General features: G+C 39.0%; 1 protein-coding gene across 1 annotated transcript in view; it reads left to right on the top strand.

Annotated features, from left to right (window-relative positions):
- The first annotated feature begins 4,258 nt into the window (after positions 1–4,258).
- HCRTR2 (hypocretin receptor 2) overlaps positions 4,259–19,733 on the top strand; it is a 41,183-nt gene continuing 25,708 nt past the window's right edge. Inside the window, exons 1-2 of the mRNA XM_032185320.1 lie at positions 4,259–4,487; positions 19,335–19,513. Of these exons, the coding sequence (XP_032041211.1) occupies positions 4,259–4,487; positions 19,335–19,513 (408 nt within the window). The remainder of the gene's footprint in view (positions 4,488–19,334; positions 19,514–19,733) is intronic.

Below are 19,733 nucleotides of genomic sequence, written 5' to 3'. Positions count from 1 at the left end.
AGAATAAAGATAAAAATGCCTGAGGTTAGCTAAAAAAGGTTAATTGCTGGAGGCTTCTTATATCACCAGTGGTTCCAAAAAATCAGCAGAAGGCAATATATGTTATCAGCAATATCTGTTATGTTAAAACTAGTTTTGCTTTTTCAGCCTACAGTTTATGAGTGAATTAATTCTAAGACAAGAGGGGAGGCCTAAAGAAAATGTGGTGCTGCAGAAGTTTTGTGTGATGGAGCATCATTACATTCATTTATAAGGTTTGCTGATTAATTCATTCTTTTCACAAACAATACAGTATTCATGTTCCTTTTGTGGCTCTTTGCACCTCACCACTTCGTAGATATTACCTTTATAATCCAACTAAATTTTATGGCTGTAGAGATATCCAAATCTTGTCTTCTCGATCAGTCTTTCTCTCTTGCTCTCAGCTTCTCTCTACTTACACATTTAACGTCCTCCCTTCTTCACAATCTATTTAGCTGATGATAGCCCAAGTGCTCCTCAGAAACTACTTAGTGCTGCTGCCAGGGAAGCAGCAGTTCCACCTTGAAATACCATTATAGGAGGAAAGATACCAGAGGGGCTTCGCAGACAAAAGCTGGTACATGACTGAGCAGGATTGCTCAAGCAAATAAGCAGTAATGCTGTTTTTCTATTGAACCATCATGTGACATATTTCATAACAGAGAAAGGGAACAGAGAAAAGCTGTTAAATCAAAACAGTGAAAGGAAAATGGGAAGGAAGGACATATTCAAACAATTCATTTCTACTGCCAATACAACAATCTATTTCTCTTTAAAAGCCGTATTTATGCAGTTTGCTTCCCAAGAATGAAAGCACGTGTCAAATGTTCAGCCAAGGCTGAACAGAAACCCTAAGGCTCAGCTACCTCTTACCCCAAGTTTGCAAAAACTTTATAATTCATTCTGCTTTGATAAAAGGTTCTGAATTTAATATACTATTAGACATGTATAGACCTAATCCTCTGAATCAAATAGTTTTTAAAATTAAAGTGCTAGACTCTAACATGAAAAACTGCTGTCTATTTGTGTGATTTATAAAAATGTGAGTCTGAATCAAAGAATGGTTTGGGTTGGAAGGGACCTTAAAGATCATCTAATTCCAGTCTGCAATAGAACGATTATTATGGAGGGGGAAAATGTGCTTGACAAAGCAATAAACTTGGATGCTGAAGTAGGGTTGGTTTGTTCCCTATGAATGTCAGTTCCTTTGAGCTATCAGATGCAATAAAGCATAAATTTGTGTTTGATTTATATTCACATGGTTTAATATCATAAAATAAGTGACACTGAAAGCCACAAGGCATATTTTTTATGACTGAAATTTAATTTCAGTATTTTGGGATTAGTGATAGAAAGTTGCGAATTAGAAAGATATCAATGTATGTGAACTCTTTAGCTAAATAAAGTACTAGGTGGTATTCTTGTGAGATGAAAATGTTAATAGATATAACCCTGAATTTATCCTCTTTTTAAGTGTTGTGTAGCCAGTGTATTCTTTGTAGGAGTTTCTAAAACCACATGTTAAACAGGTTTTAAATTGAAAAATAAAAAAAAAAGGGGGGGGGGGGGAGAGGGGAGGAAGGTTAATAAAATAAGAATTACATACATTTGAGCATTTACTATTCACTTGCATATGGAAGAACACATTTAGACTCTTGCACTAGTCTTGATGTAAATTGTATAATTAAGACATAAATCAGCAGTAAAATTCATCAAATTAATCTATTTTTCTAACATGCTTTCACAAATTAGAAAGCAGATGGGGCTCCTGTAATCATCTAGTTTGACCTCTTGCATGCTACAGGTCAGATGACTTTTCTGAATTAATTCCCATTACAGATAGCACTTATCTTTTAAGAAAGCATCTGATCTTGATTTTAAAATATACAGCTAAAATGACTCTATTTGAAAAGTATTTCCTCAATAGCAGATATTTATGCATGATGCCTATTTTAGCTCAGCCAAGTTTCTCATACTTAATGTGTTTTCACAGGTATACTTATTTGTACTGGCAATTATCACATGAAGCTCTCTGGCTACAGATTCATGATGGGAGTTAGTGTGTAGCTGATTATCTCTGATTTTTGGATCACCTGCCAGCTTCTTCAAGGTCATTGAATGATGAGTGCAACAGAACCAAGATCTGACAGTAGAAAGACATGAGCTCAATGACAAGTCTTTTTTTGTTTGTTTGTTTTTTTTTACCATTTTATTCTGAGATCTGTTAGTTAGACAATTTCTAATCATTATAATGTGTGCCACATTGATTTTCTACTATACAGTCTACCTAATAAGAATGTGCTGTACCAATAAAAGCAAATGTATTACAGCACTCTAGGAATAGAAAAATCATGCATTTTATCAATCTGCATGATCAATCATTTATGCCTTTATCAATCAAATTTATTATCTGGTTGAAAGAAAAAAAAAAAAAGAACAAAAAAAAAGAGCTCTAAGATCTATTTTTCATAAAACCACATCGTTTCTTAATACTTACATGTATGTCTTTTTAATTCAATTCCTTACTACTGGGGAGGGAGGAAGAAAGGAGTATTCTATGTCAAAAAAAAGTGTTACCTGTTTCAGATTTTATGGCAACTTGGAAGCAGATGTGGCATTTATGGATCAACATTTTAACATATGAAACAAACTGGAGAATGATCGTTGTCTGATACTGACCACCAAATGGTCATGCTCTACATCTACACTAGTGAGGACCATGACAAACTCCTTAAACACGTCTCTTTTTGTGTACTAAGTACATCAGTATTCTAAGGTCCTCAGGAGAGCTTAAATCACTTCCCCAAACTCATACCTTTACTAACAGAATCTTAGCTGTTTTCCTTAGTTGAGGAGTATCTAATCTTTATTTATGAGGTTTGTGACGTCTACCTTTCTAATTTATGTAAGGTGCTGATCTTACCTGTATATCCAAGTATATCTCACTCTTTGATGTCTTTATCGTGAAAGGTCTATTCAACTTTCCAGTAGAATATGAATGTTTTTTATTATTATTATTATTTATTTTATTTATTTATTTTTATTTTACAGAAACAAAAATAAAACAAAGAGAGCAGGTCTATAAAAACAGGTGCCTAAAGGCAACACCAGGTTGGGTGGTTAGGTGGAGATGCTGGACCGGACTTTGAAGGCATGAGGGAATGCTCCATGCTTATGAAGAACAATTCAGGAAGCTAAGCACTACAGTGTTCATGAGTATCTGCCTCTCTGCTAAAGTTATGTGTTGGAAGTAGAGTCACATAATAGTTTCTCCACTCTGTGGTGGTGTAGACCCTGCACATAACTGCTTAAATGAGCAAGGTGTACCCTTTCACAATGGAAGTGGTGCTTATAATTCTCATTAAACTCATTAAGTTATTCAGCAAGTAAATGAAGAGATTACCTGAAAAACGGGACTTTTTTTCAGTCAGGGAAGGACAAGTCCAGCCCTGTCCCTTCTCTCTCAGGAACTGAACATTGGGCAGAGTATGAAAACAATTCAGGAAGCAATGACTAGAATCTGGGAATCCTATCACGCTGTTTAACTAGCACTTCTGGGCTTTCTTGAATTGCTTTCTGCCAGCTCAGCTCAATCCAGAGTAGCCAAGGGGCAGCTGAGATCCCAAACTGGAGGTTTGTAACTACACTCAAGCCTACAGTGAGCCTTCATGGTCCTAAAATGTGATGAAACCACTCGCTTGTCTGTTCACTGTGCTTATAGATTTGTTCTGAGGTTTGTTCTGTTTTAGCCAGCGCTGTCTAGAGCTAAGCACTACACTGTTTATGAATATTTGGCTGTGTATTAAGCCCGTGCGTTGGAGGTAGAGCCACACACCAATAACACACAGCCGAACTTTTCAAAGGGGCCCCCGGAAGACACATCGACCGCTCAGTTTTAATTACTCCCTTCATCCTCTGCCTCCTCCGCAAGAGCCATCCGTCGAACCCCCATCCTTCAACCATCGATTCCCCCGACAGATGTCCCCACACACACACCGGACAGGGCAGGGCTTGCATCCTCCGCTCCCGCGGAGAGGAAAAAGGGTCGGGGGAAGGCTGCCGGGCGGCTGGGGCCGGCTCGAAGCCCCAGCCCGGTCCCGCATTGGCTCCCGAAGTTTCCGCGTCATTTTCTCCCCACACCCAGCTCGGCACCGGCGATCGCAAGTCTCAATGGAGGGGCGTGAGAGAGTGCTGGAGCGCTGAGAGGGTTCAGCCAGCCCCCGGACCACCGCCAGGGATGTCCGGGACGCAGCCCGAGGATGCTTCTCATCCGCGCAGGAACTGGACATCCTCCCCGGAGCTGAACGAGACCCGGGAGCCTTTTTTAAGCCCGTCCGCCGACTACGACGACGACGAGTTCCTGCGCTACCTCTGGAAGGAGTATTTGCACCCCAAGGAGTACGAATGGGCGCTGATCGCCGGCTACATCGTCGTCTTCATCGTGGCGCTCGTCGGGAACGTCCTGGGTGAGTGTGGCGCCCCGAAGTTGCTTCCCAGCCCCTTTTTTTTTTGACCCGCGGGTGGGTTTCGCCTCTCCCCCCGGCTGGACACGCTGCATCCCCAGTAGCCGGGCTACGGGAAGGGAAGGGACCGCCGGACACCGGGGGATCGGGGACAGCCGAGCCAGGCTCCCGTCCCCATCCACCGGGCACAGGTGCCGAAACCGCCCGCCCTGCCCTCCACGGGCAGCGGCCCCGCCTCTCCGCCCGCCCGGAGGGATGCTGCTCCCTCCTGCGCCCCGCTGAGCTGGGAACCCCAAAACGGGCGTCTTATCGGGCTGGCAGAGATAACGGGGGACGAGGAGAGGGGGACGGGGCGAGGGGGACAGGGGTGACCTCGCCCCGGCCGTGAGGGCGCCCACCTCTTTTCGCCCCCTCGCCTCATCTCCCCATCATCTCCCCATCTCCCTCTTGCCCCCTTTCCCCGTCTCCCCATCTCCCCTTTTCCCTCTCGCCCCATCATCTCCCCGTCTCCTCATCTTCCAATCTCTCCATCTCCCCCTCTCCCCATTATCTCCCCCTCGCCGCCTTTCCCCATCTCTCCCCCGCGCACGCCGCCGTGGAGCAGCCTCTCCCCCGGAGCCCCGGCCATTTGCGTCCCGTATTTACAGCACTGACATTTTCATGAACGGAGCGGCTCACTAGCGCCCAGCCCAGCCATACGGGGCTTCCATTCATGATTTTCTGCAGGATTTATGCACACCAGCGCTGCCATCGGCGAGCGCTCAAGGCTTCCCTAGACGCGTTGCAAATACGACTGCAGCTACAGGCAACGTTTTGCGAAGCTTTTTTTTTTTTTTTCTTTCGACGGACTGATGATGCTGTTTTTGTCTGGAATGGCACGCAAGCTGCCGGTAAACACCGAGTACGCACGTTGGCGAAACCAGTGAGCCTTCAGCCAAAGAGGCTACGAGAGGGCTATTCACAAGCCCGGGTGTGCTTGCTCGGTCCATGGCTCGGCAGCCAGCTTCTCAGGGTAAAGATAGTAGCCTTCCCAAAGAGCCTGTGCTTTAAACCACGATGAAAAGTGTCTTTTCTTCTGATCCTGAGAGAAGACAGCTTCAGGAGAACTGTCTGTGTTTGCCTATTCACCTCCACCCGTTTTGTAAGCAGGCTGTCCTCTCACCTTTAAAGATTCAAGGTCAAACCTTTGGTTACAGCAGCTCTCACCCTGCTTACACTTTTTTTTTTTTTTTTTCCTTTTTCTTTTTTTCCCTCCCTGAAGCCACCAGATGAAAAGGTTTCCTGGCTTTGCACTCGAAGACAGAGACAGTATCAGTGCTGATGCGCAGCTGCTCCTCCCTGATGTGCCTGTACCGTATCTTGGGATGGAGGCTGGCATTTAGCTATCCGCCCACCTGTCCTTTTACTGGGCTGCTTCTGCCCGAGCCTTTTGCTTCTTTAAACTGCCTTTGTACGTTGTACAGACCTCACCCACCCAAACTGCTGCTCCTGTTGATGGGCAAGTTGTTTGTGGGATCGGCAGGTGCAGGTGCTCGTTAGCTGAACACTGTCTCATCTTTATGCAAGAAAGCTCACACTGCACTGATTGCAGGCTCAAGTGATTTTGAGGGGAGAGATTGATGTGGTCTTTCCAAAGACATCTTTTGTGAAACCTTGTTTATTTGGCTGGCAGTGAAAATCTGATACATAAGAGTGTACATTTTGAAATCCCCAGAAAGTTAAGTTTCCTGCTCACAGTCAATCTGTAAAAACCCTTACTCACAGTCAATCTGCAATTTAGTCTTGTACCTTCTCAAAGCAAAGCAGAAGCGGTTCTAAAGAGAGTTTTAGTGGCTCACAGCGCTTTATAGTTTCACCCTTAATGATGCAGTGTGTTCCTCTGCTTACGTTTGAGCAGTGCTACTGGACTAGTGTGGGAAGTCAATGCTCTAGTTCTGCTTTTTCCATGTCTTATTAAGTTAGCACTTAAGAAACCATGAAATACCTTTCCCTTCCCTATGTTGTCTCAAAAAAAAAAAAAAAACTAATTTCTGTCTATTTTCAATTATGCATTCACACGGAATGAGGCAACTCACTGTGTTCCCATAATAACATCTGTGCAAGTGGAGGGCACAGCACATCCCTCACATATTAGTAATAAGCGAGATTAAAGCATTCTGACAGTTAATTAACAGCCAAGGGTAGAAAGCTTGAACTTTGATTGACATCTACTGGGCTTTTGGCTGATCTGCACTGCAGGAATTGTCCTGCTAATAGTAGTGTATAACAAGGTCTGCATTGCTATTTAGCTTTTAGTTCAATTAGGAGGGTTGACATACCCTGTCCAAACTGCTGCACAAACCAGCTACAATGAAAACATTTGCAAGCCTCTGCATCTGAATGCAGGTTTGATTATTGCATTCAGGTTCTTCATAGCAACGATTCTTGTGTGTGCCCACACTAGCTGCTCACCAGAGGTTTCATTGCTTCTTCACTGAGAAGAAGCAGGTCTTAAGAAGGTTTTAAGACATAGTTACATGAACATTTAGAGAATCTGAAATTAGGGTGATATCATCAGTATATTTTGTCCTATTTTCTCTTTCATTTAGTCACTATTTATCGCTAGAGGCAGAATAGATACTGAGGGTAAGGACTTTCTGTTTTTCACACAAGACCAAATCATTCCATTACCACTGCACAGAAGTAGAGCCCCTTCAACTTTGTGAAACTAGAGCAAAACTTCTTAACAGGGTATGTACTTTGACTTTGGACTAATTATCTGTTTTTTCTTTATTTAAAAAGTGCTTGAAATAGAAATGAAGAAAAATAAAAGAAGGAAAGATACATTTAGGATGCATGGAGTCCTCTAGTTACTGACACAATGATTCCACACTAATCAGTTTCAGCTGTTAAACCCTAGGTTAAGGTTAAACCCTAAGATAAGGATAAGACCATAAGGGATTAACAATTCCACACAGTTAACACTTCAGAATGGGGATGGTTCTTGTTTAAGTTATTCATTCGAAGGGGTCAGAACTTTCCTATTGAAATGTTTTCCCTCAGAAAACATGCAGTCTTGAAAATCAAATGGTACAGGGAAGACCTTGATAGGGTCAAAGACTGACCACAGAGCAAGCAGCCTTCTGGTGTCCCATTAGCCAAGATGCTGGGACTCTGGCAGCACTCCACAGAGCTGGCAGGAGCTGGGAGAAGGAGCACACTGATCCTGCCAGTGCCCAGCTTGAAGCTCGTGCTGGATGCCATGGTTTGGAGACCATGCAGAATGTCTGCAAGAGATCTCAGAGACTTTTTTTACTCACAGAATTTGGTGATGTTTCTCTTTCCAGCTTAGAATGAAATCAAGCCTAATTGACAGAGAATTAGTCTTCTCTGGATAATTCTATTATTTGCTATATATTTTATGGTGACCCAGGATGTGAGGCGATGGGCACAATCTGAAGCATAGAAAGTTCTGGCTCAATGTGAGGGGGCACTTCTTTGCTGTGAGGGTGGCAGAGCACTGGAACAGGTTGCCCAGAGAAGTTGTGCAGTCTCCTCTGGAGATATTCAAAACCCACCTGGATGCCATCCTGCTCAACATGCTGTAAGGGTTCCTACTCAGCAGGTGGGTTGGACTGGATGATCTTCAGAGGTCCCTTCCAAGCCCACCCATTCTGTAATTCTGTTAGCACCATGTTATGCTGAGATCTGTACAGCACCCATCTGTAGTCCTTTCTTCAAGGAGTTCACAGTCTCACTCATACAACTCAACAGCATTCATCTGATTTTTGCTTCCTATAGCTTGATTTTTAGGGCTTCTTTCTTTATGGGTGTACAATGAAAGTTTTGGGTATAATTCTAACACCAGAGCTCTAGTCAATGATGATCAATAGGCAACTGTAATGTCTCAAATATATCTATGCCATCATTTTAAAAGCAACCGGTGCATATTGAGGTCTATGCATGCATGCATATGTTGGTAGAATTGGATTGTTATCTGCAGGTTAATATAAACACAGAGTTGGAATCTACATGAAGGTCATGTATTCTCTTATATGGGTCTCTTCTCTAATCTACACAAATCCTTCTGATTGCCTTAGATGAGGCATATTTCACCTACCTCTATTTTAAGGTAATGCATTTTATTTTGTCCAGATTATCTGGGGACTCTGGCACTGAATATAGAATCATAGAATCATCTAGGTTGGAAACAACCTCTAAGATTTTCTAGTCCAACCTTTAACCTAGCACTGACAAGTCCACCATTAAACCATGTCACTAAGCTCTAAATCTACATGTTTTTTGAAGACCTACAGGGATGGTGACTCAACTACTTGCCTGAACAATCTGTTTCAATACATTTCAACCCTTGAAGAATTTCAACCCAGTTAAGATTTTTTTCATAATATCCAACCTAAACCTTTCCTTGCACAATTTAAGGTCTTCTTGTCTTATCACTTGGTGTGTGGGAGAAGAGACCAATCCCCACTTCACTATAGCCTCCTTTAAGGTAATTGTAGAGCATGATAAGGTGTCTGCTGAGCTTCCTTTTCTCCAGGCTAAACATCCCCAGCTCCCTCAGCCACTCTTCATACGACTTGTGCTCTAGACCCTTCACCAGCTTTATTATCTATCTTTGGACCTGCTCCAGCACCTTGGTCACAGAATCAAGCACTTTATGTTTGTAGCACCAGCTGCATGTAAGTCACCTTTATATCTTGGATTGATATTAATAAGAGTTGCTTAATCATTTTTTGAAAAGATACAATGCAGGATGTGATGTAATATTTATACATTTCATCTACCTAAGGTAGATAATATATGAGCTCAGTTTTATAGAAGGGTTAGGGTATCAGCTGCAATACATTGGTATTTGCATAATATAGTGATCACTGGCAAGAAGGAGACATGCACACCCTTGTGAGATACCCAAACAGTAGAAATACATTGAAAGATGAAGCTGAATTGTCATTATGTCTTCTTCTTTATAGGCTGTTACATCCAGAAGCATAACTTGTTCCACTGCATATGCTTTCTGATCAAAGTCCAGAGGGCAGACAACTCTCTTTCCTTTTAGCATTTCTCATGTCAAAAGGCAAGTCTGTCTCCTATGAATAGTGCAGTTGAGCTCTGAAAAAGGGCAATGCCCAGGACTGAAGGAAGACAAGCTGCAAGAGATACCTAATGCCTTGAATGTTAATACAAATTTTGTTGACTTTCATTTGAGTTCTGCTAACAGTTGCATCTGTCTGGAAGATGCCTTTATATTTGGATACAAAGGACTGTCCTTTTTTAGTGTTTTGTTTTGTTTTGTGTTTTTTTTTGTTTTTTTTTTTTTTTTTTTTTTCAGTCAGAATGAAAGAATAAGCAGTTTGGCTACTTGTATTCCAACCTCATTCCAAAAGACAACAGTCTTGCTTTAAACTGATTTGGTGACAAAGGAGGAGGGCTGGAATCTGAACAAGTGCAAAAATGCCCAATCTCAAGGGTCAAAAGCCATTATAAGGTACTGAAAGAGAAACAAGCATATTCCTTTATCATACATTATCATATGGACTCCCATGCCGTGTTTAATTCATAGCTGTTTTTCATAATGTTATTGTTCTTACTTCTGGAACTCCACGCATGTTTTGGAAACAGAAAATTTAGGACTGATCTTCCATCCAGTTTTCTTCCTTTCTGTTCTCCGCAGCACTATTGATGAGATATCTCTTATCTGATGTATCATAAACCATGACTTAAGTGCTAGCTATTCAGCAGTTCTTACAGAAGAACAAACTTTTATGAAGCCTTCTTAAGAAACAAGTGAAACTCTTTTTAAATACTTATCCGATTTAATTTTGTACATTCTTGAAGCTGTTGGAATGATAGTTCTGAAGACTAGCTCGGCTATTTACTCCCAAAACAGGTGCAGCCTTGGGTGTGGTAGTTTGGTGAGGACTGATTTGATTTTGTATTATAAGTGATGTTTTGAAAGAACCATCTTTGTATGGGAGAAGGAAAATAACTTATCCTGACTCTTCAGCCGCTGCCCAAGTCTAGCAAGACCACTGAAAACAGTAAAGAGCAGTCTACCCGGAGCTGAACAGGGACTAACATACCTTTCCCTTAAGTCAGTGAAGTATTCTTCAGACTGATGTGCCTTTGGGGCATTATAAAAGCTGTTGCCACTTTCTACCTTAGCTCATCATCTTTCAAAAAAAAAAAAAAAAACAAAAAAAGTTTTGGAATGCTTCTTTTTTTTTTTGAAACATTTTTTATTGCTTACTTTCTGTGCTACGTATCTGGTAAAACTTTTTTTTTTTTTTTTTTTTTTTTTTTTTTGGGGGGTGGGTATTAGCTACCATCTGATTTATGCTTTCAGTACAGTACATCTCCCAGCTGAAATTTGTCAGAGAAGAGCTAGAACACACTGGTCCCCAGTGGAAGAAGACAGGAGCTGAGGGCAGCAGCAAGTCCAGCAGCCCAGTTCCACTGTGCCCAAGCAAGGGGAGCTGGACAGGTCTGGTGATGGTCAGACAGTTACCAGAAAACCCAGCAGTTACCAAAAAAATTCATAGGGATGAAGGTTGTCCGAGGTTAGGCCAGGAAGTCAAGTCTATAGGTCAGGGCCACAATCAATATTGGACAGACACATGGCCAAGCACATGCACACTTAAACATTTGTCTTGCCTGAGCTAAATGTGAGAGCCTGGGCTTGAATGCAGCTCCCAAGCAAAGCAGAGACCCCAAGAAGAGGTATATCAGCTCAGAGGTCTTTACTCAGCAGCCTGCTCTCTGCTTACACAGCTGTGCCACGTCAGAGCTTATTTTTTTCATATAGTCTAAAGCAAAAGCATTCATACATCTTCATTAGAAATGGACGTGGAAATAGATGGGTTTTTCCTAATGCAATTCTATTTTATGCTGATATGCATTTTGAAGCATATGGTTTCAGATTTGCCCAGCATTTCAGCTATGAAGCTCACCTTGGTTTTAATGAGTCACACAGGTTTGAATTTGAGTCACAATGAAGTGTGAAATCTTTTTATTGTAGTGGCATGTGCAGTATGACAGCTACATTAAGCGTCCTTCCATCTCTAACATGAAATGTGCATAAGGATTTTGTAGGTTTTTTATTGTTACGATGGATAGACAAATAAGTATATGCAACTCTGTGTATGTAGTGGAATAATTTAAAACTGTCCAGTCTGTGTTAATCAGTATAGAAAGCTCAGGAAAATATGTGATGATATCTTTCACTTCATCCAGAACTGACCAAAACTGGCATTTTTGTTAGGCTGTATACCATAGCCAATCTTTTAGTAATAACTCCCATTCCCATTAGGTTGTTAATTGCCTAAGATTATGTAATGTGACTGAATTAGAAAATGAATCCTGTGCCAATTAGATGATTGTGCTGTTACTCTCAATTGTACTTTGTAGAGATAAGCTTTCAGAAAGCAGAATTTACTTCTTATGTTCTTCTCTAGCATCATAAGATAACACTTGGTAGCTATGAAGCTCCTCAGAAATTATATGGCTGCAAGCAAACTAGATGTTATATGTATGTTTTATTTATGTAGACTCTCATTGTCTTCTGTCGGAAACAGTTCCATTGTACATTTCAGGCTGATGAAAGAAAAAAATGTTTTAGATTTCATTTATTCTGTGTTATTCAGCTATATTTCTTACAGTTTCAGTGTTTCTTCTAGAGTCTTACACAAAAAAAGTGATGGAACCTGCACCATGCAAATGTGTCTATGTGTTATACACAGGGAGCACGAACTAATGTCCCATTCCTTTTGTCATGCTTCCATGATTTTTGTTGACGTGTGTTTAGTGTGTCTTGGGAGGAGGAGGTGGCACTTCACTTCCAAGCTATGTAATTCCTTTGTATGTGCAGCCCAGAACATAATCCATCTTTTCAGCTGTTACTTTATATATTCAAGGACAGTTCTTATCTGCTGGGCATTATTACCAGATGTAGGATTTTTTCAATATTTTCATTGCAATAAACATTGTGTCAAAAGTGTCTGTTCTTTGTGTCAGTCTTTCTATTGCCTTTTCAATGTAAACTTGATCAACTGCTAGTTTCTTTTTTTTTTTTAGTTAAGAGTAATGATGTAAAAAATGAAGTAATGTTTGAGTTTAGAGCTCAGTAGTGGGTAAAGTGGTAGAGCTCAGATGGACAGCCTAGGAAGCAGATATCATCTTTTTATTCACAGAAGAGATCTCTCTGTTTTAGATCTTTTGTTCTCACTGATGGTTTAAAAATCCAGAATTTACTTCTTAAATTAAATTTACTTCTTAAATTAAATTAAATTAAATTAAATTAAATTAAATATCCTCTACAATTTAGTTAAAGTGATAAAGATCATCAATAAAGTTATTGAAAACTCATAGAAAGCCTTCCTAAAATAAATAAAATAAGCCCAGGCTTAAACACCTAATTTTTAGATTGCTATGTTAAAGCAGAATTCTTAATCAGGAATAGAACATAAAATAATTTCAGTGATAGCATTTTTCTATCTAACAGTATGCATTGCTTCAACAGGAGATCTAGCAGAATCCCGTTTGGTGTTTTATCTATTCAGACTTCCTTTCAGCATTACAATGTTGATAGACTCCCCACCACTGAGGCTTTCATTCACAGTAGGCAATGTCAAAAAAGAACAATGGGGAGATTGCCATATAAAGGACCAAATCTTTGCCAGATGGAAACATTTTTTTAAATTTTTTTTTACATTTGAGGGTGAGTGGATGGGCAATAATGTGTAACTCAAGTCTATTAAACAACTTTTTTTATCACTGTAAAACACTGTGAAGGAGGAAAGCTCTTTAGAAGCCTCCTGCCTTATGCATTTGAAGATGTTGATAAGTAGTGCTTATATTCACAGCATTACTTCCATATAATTTGTGTGGTCGTATTTTAGTCATACAATTTTGGTAATGAATTACTAAAGCCAAATAAAGGTATTGAAGCATAGCATAATGGAGAAAAAAATATATATAATACTTTGTACCTATTTGGGATTTATTACCAAAAAATGAGGTAAGACATAGAGTAATTAATTTATTTAAGGAAATGTCATGTATTGCTTGTTATGGAAATTACATTTTTATTTTGGCCAAGAAGTCCAGTTGGAAGATGACCCATTAAATGAGAGGTTGGCAAGATTTCTGGAGTGTTAGGGAAATAATTTAGGACTGACGTAGGAAACAAATTGACAGCTGAACCAACTGTTCACCAACAGAAGGATTCCAGCACAATGTTTAATATGCTCAAGACAGCATAAATCTTCCAGGAGGCAAGCAGCTGCATTTATACCAGCTGGAGCCTTTGTATTGTTTTCATATTCATCTTTAGGTACAATGAGCTATGCTAATTGAATAGATGGCATTACAGTCTCTAATTAAAATGCCCCAGAACACTAAACCAACAGGGATTAGATTTGTACATGAAAAATACCAATCTAAAACCCTCACTGTATTGTTGTATTTAAGAGGGTTGCTTTCTTCAGGACTGCAATGAGGTATATGAAGTTTTCTTGATGGAGTTCAAACAGTATCTTAAACTTGAATTCAGATTTGAATTTGTTCTTTTTAGTCCGGTGAGCTTTTTTGTGTTGGTTTGGCTTGATTTTTTGTTTGTTTGTTTGTTTGTTTTGGTATTTGGAAGGTGGGCGAGTTTCATTATAGCAGAACTGTCTTTGAGAAAAGCCTCCACAAGTTTTCCCAAACACTGTCGGTCTGACAACTCAAGCTAGTTTCCAAGCTTTCGCTGACACCGTGTGGCAGAGTTAAGAATAGCAACAGTTTTCGTTAAAGTTCTTTTGATTGTGGAGGAAGGAAACCGAAGCATCGGCAGTGAGAAACTTCAGTATGATGAAGGAATTAGATCAGTCTAATTAAATCATAACCACTACAAATAGCTGTTCTTTGTGTAAACTGGCCTGCATGTTTTTGTTTGCAGAAGTTATTAACTGGAATCATGAGGGTTTTTATAAAATAAAATCTGTAATACAGAACATAGTAAAAAAAAAAAAAAAAAAAAAAAAAAAAAAAAAAAAATGGCAGGTATTTTGGTTCCAGTACAGAGTTCTCACAGTTTTCCACAGTTTGGGAAGGTTATACACACATTCTTTCTTGAACTGGTGATCCTATCTTCACTGCCTGTGCTAATACAATTTCTCCCACTTTCTTCGTCACTCATGTTCAGCAGAGGTTGCATAAAATATTTGGTTTTGCTCAGAACTCTTTACTAGTTCATAGATCTTCTGAGGTCCGAAGAGCCGAAGAGCTCAGTTTGGGCCACCACAGGGTTCCATAACTAAACAGACATCCTCTTAGTCTGTGGTGTCTCCTTTCATATATATATATATATATATATATACATATATATATATATACAGGAAGACTGCTGCTGGCCTTATCTCCTGTTTCATGATTTCAGAGTACTTCCAGTTGAGAATCTCTACTACTGTTTGCATCATTGTTTCTCTTCTCCAGGGTGAGCAGAAAGCTGCTGCTGTCTGTCTTTTCCTTTTGGGTAGGCAGATAGCATTTTGCAGTCCAGGGAGCTTCCTCCCTTACACATGTTTCTGGAGAGTTTACATGTGATCTGCATGCCTCCAGTTCTTTATAGAGCTGCCTCAAATGAAAATGCATGTTGAAAAGGGTGAGAGTGGAGAGTATGCAAAATTATTTTGTTAGTTCTAAAGTAGTCAGTGGCATAGTCAGATTGCTTTGCACTCCCACAAAATAGTGTTTGAATACCATAAGGAGAGCTTTTCTCACTGATCTGCTAGATCACTGGTGTGTCAACAAAGCTGATACCCAGGACTACTGAACAAGCTTGTTCTAAGCAGTAGGCAGTAGACTCAGAAAGACATCTGGTCTACATGGAATATATTGAAGTAACTTTCTGTCATTTATACCATTCTACCCTGCTTAAATAACTTGCAGCAAAGCTTCACAGCTCTGTTTATCCTTGCACTGAAATAAATTGTAAATGCGTGTGTTGAATGCAATACTTCAACCAGCAGAGGGCAATGGGGGGAGGAGAGGGGGAGTGGAAACTGACTCATTTTTAAAATAATTTCTTTTCAGAGGCTTTTGCAACAGTTTTTCTTATACATACTCACTTTTTTTGTATATAGTCAGAGAATAAATTTCTGGGAGACATTAATTATTAAGTTAGTATGTAAATATGTTAATTAAGATGCTTTTGTGCTATGTGTCATACAAAAAATGGAAAATGGTCTATGCTTCAAAGAATGCATGAGATCAAAAGGGGAACCACACAAGCATAAAGAAATCTAAAGTAACAAATTATCTTTTATTTCTATGCTTGCAAATAATCATTTTTCTACCTTTCAGGTGCCTCTTGCTCCTTTAGATTAGAATTCAGAGGAATTTAGAACTACTCTCTGTACATTGGCTTTGCCTTTTGCATTTGTCATTCCCTGAGTAGCAAGGGGCACAGTCTTTTTTATTTCTCTGAGGAACAGCAAGTATCAAAGTTCATCTAAATTCCATCCTTGTTAAGCCAGTGTGATCTGGAAGGCTTAGTACAAAGCTGGGAATTAGGAGTCCATGCTTCTTATTCTGTCTGATTTACCGTGTGGCCTTTGGCAACTTCTGTTCTGTGCTTCACTTCCCTTGTTTCAGAGATGAAAATGATATTTTCTTAGCTCTCTGAGGTATTGTGAGGTTTCATTTGCTGATACTTATAGAAGCCTTTGAACACAAAATGCAAAATGCTGTGAATTGATTTCTGGCACTCTCTGTTGCCAATGAGATTGAACTCATATTTTATAACTTTGTGGATTTGTTTTACAAGAAATAATGTTTGCATTCAGGTGTTTTTCCCAAACTTGTCAGCACAAGAGAGCATGTGCTCATCAAAGAGCATGTGCTCTTTGACATGTCTGCTTAAATCTGGCACCTTTGGGCACTGACATCCTTTGATGAAAAAGACGCATTTGCCTGAATCAGATAGAATGTAGGACTGATGAACCACAACACGAGAATGAAGTAGTTGAAATCTGAATTTTCAAAACAACTTTTTTTTTTTTTTTTAATCTGTTCATCAAAGAAGTAAACAGTACAGAAAAACATTGCCACTTCAATTAAATATGAATTATACTGAAGACAAAGAACAGGCCACAGCAGCCCAAAGTGTTAACATTACTGTGAATGAAGTGATGTTTGCAACTTTTCTTCCCAGCATTGCGTTTCCAGCAGCAAACAGCATTCCAGTGGGGCAGCAATGTAGTATCTCCCCTGTTTTGTCCTGCCTCACATTGTTGTAATTTTAGTTACAACTGTAGTAATCCCATGCAGAAATTTGAAATGATAAAGATCTGGACAGTTATTATCTTGCAGTGCTAGATAAATAATTACTTGAGCATGTAAGTTTTATCACCCAAACGGACTGTAAATATAAATAGTATGTTTCCTTTAAGCTTTTGATTTACAAGCCTTGCCTTTCAGATATCTAAGTTCACAGCTAAGAAAACGTGAAATTCTGTATTCAGGGTGAAAATAAAAGAAATGAATACCATGGGAGATGTTCTCCAAGGGCAGCAAAGAGCTTTGCAGAGGGAATTTAACTTGCATTTACAAGCTCCTGATAGATATCTACATATAGAGAGAGAGGTTTATATGTATATATATATAAAAGATTAAATTTCTACAAGCTATAGTATTTACATTTGTGTCTGCATACATTAGAAGAACATCTATGTTGGTACAGCATGTGTTTTAGAATAAATTTGTAAGCCCATATCCGAAACAAGTTTGTTGATAAAATCACCTTCTCTTAGAGGAATTGAAGGCCACCTCACTCTTCCCTCTCCCTTTGCCCTAAATTGCCCCCAGATGTCTAAACCTAGCCCTCATGAAGCCGTCATGATCCAAACTTAGTTCCTACTAAAGCTTTAGGAAAGTCATGAGTGGGTATTGTGTTAATTTGGATCACTACAGTCTGACAACAAAGGTGTGATCCATTCTGAAGAGCATCCAGAGAACAGAAAAAAGGATGCTTACAGAAGTTCTAAAAATGACAGCAAAAGATACCGACCTGTGAAGTTCTACAGTCTGAAAAGAAAACAGAGTAGAGATGTAATAACAATCTTTACATATTTGAAGTATTTCCACTGGGAAAGCCTGTTCTTCATTGTTGCCTGTGTTCCAGGAAAAAATAAATAAATAAATAAATAAATAAATAAAATAAAAAAAGAGAGAGAAAATAGCAAAATGGAAGTAGATCAGACATTCAAATTCCCTTCCCTTCCTATCCCTTCCCTTCCCTTCCAAGATTATTCAACACTGTGGTATATTTAAGAGAAGCATGATGTTTTCACCTTTAACAGATTTTAAAATGTAAACAATGACCTACTTATAGTTTTTCTGTAACTGGGTTGGTATAAAGACAAGCAAGACAAAATTTATGAAGTAATATTCTTTAACCGATGTAGCTGGGAGATGGACACAAACTTTCAAGCACACCATCCTTCTTAGGATCTGAAAAAACATCTGATCTCAAAAACTTATGTGCCAGAAATGTTAGTTTAATAAGAGAATGGCTTAACTCTAGGCAATTCCTTTTTAGATTTGGACAAAATCTTGAGGTTCTTTCTAATTCTTTTCTGCAGCATTTTGTGATCTATTTAATATATCTAAACTAAGCATAGTGCTATATTTTGGCACAGTAAGGAGACTTTGAATCTTCATCCAGATTGGTATGACGAATGAAATATTTTTTACAGCAAAAGAATCTTTGGTGTAAAATGAATTGTAGTGTTTTCTTACAGGAATTACTGTGCTATTTCAGGAAAGTATTGAGCATGATTTTTTAGAGTTTTTGGTGAAAGGCAATTGATTGCTATGATCTCTCTGGGTTTTACTTCCAAAGTTCTTTAAAAAAATGTTTTTAGTCTAGTTTCTCAGACTCAATTTTTGCATTTTTAACTTATGAATTTATTGCATCCATGTTAAAGAAGTAATTTGTCCATGGCAGGAGGGTTGGAACAAGAGGTTCCAACTCTAGGAGCTCTTAGAGGTCCCTTTCAACCCAAGCTATTCTATGATTCTATGATTTGCTTCATTTGTAAAAGCCTGTCAAATAATAAATAAATAAATAAAGAGGGGGAAAGAAATTATATAAAAGCTTTAAGGTACATCCTTTAGAGTGCCTGCTACATACTGGTTTTGGTCACAACAATCATGGTCAAAAATACACTACATTTAAAATAGGTTGAGCTTAATACTGCAAAAATTACATTCATTTGCTTCCCTCAAATCACAGATACCTCTTTCCCAGGCAAATGTTACACATTCTCTGCAGATGCAATAGATATAGCATTCCCAGCAACATATTTTATAAAATGGTTGTTTTCTTGACACAGTTTACAAGACTCCACATGGTAGTAATTTGAATTAAGCATCACACTGTCATAATAAATAAATAAATAAATTAATTAATTAATTAATTAAATTAAATAAATAAATAAATAAATAAAGCTTTCACAAATGTAGATGTGTATTTCCATAGAACAGAGCCAATGGGTTAAAATAGCAGAAAGATGTGTGAATAGTTAGTGAAGATAGTACTTGAAGTACTGTAAACTGCATAATATATCAGATTATTTCCTATGTTGTGGTCTGCGGAAAACTACTCTTTGTTTACTGAGAATCTTTCTATATGTACCATTTTGTTTCCACTCTAAAAGAAAACACATGGTCTCTACAATAAACTGCATATTCAAATACTCTTTATGAAACAAAGGATGCAAACATTTCCTTATTTCTGCAAAGAGAAGTGGTTTTGTGTTGAAGCATCCCCTAAGTCATTTCCAGCTCACTAATTTTTCTTTCCAAATTCAGTTTGCATTGCAGTGTGGAAGAATCATCACATGCGGACAGTCACCAACTATTTCATAGTGAATCTATCTCTGGCTGACATTCTGGTCACAATTACTTGTCTTCCAGCAACCTTAGTAGTGGACATCACAGAAACTTGGTTCTTTGGGCAGCCCCTCTGCAAAGTGATTCCATACTTACAGGTATTATTTTATTGTATTTGTGTATACACTATCCATGTTATGAAAAACAGAAAGAGCAATATCATCTTCCTAATGGTGATTATGTGACAAAAATTCATCACTGCTATACTTATGTAGATACCTCAGGTTACCTATAGAGGATTGAAGGACTGTTCCACTTATGAATATGCTTGTGCTTAAGAAATGTTGTTCTTGTTAGACTTGGGCAATGCACTTTATA

The sequence above is a fragment of the Aythya fuligula genome, chromosome 3 (assembly GCF_009819795.1).
Source record: "Aythya fuligula isolate bAytFul2 chromosome 3, bAytFul2.pri, whole genome shotgun sequence".
Taxonomy (NCBI): Eukaryota; Metazoa; Chordata; class Aves; order Anseriformes; family Anatidae; genus Aythya; species Aythya fuligula.
This window is presented reverse-complemented; position numbering and strand designations above follow the sequence as displayed.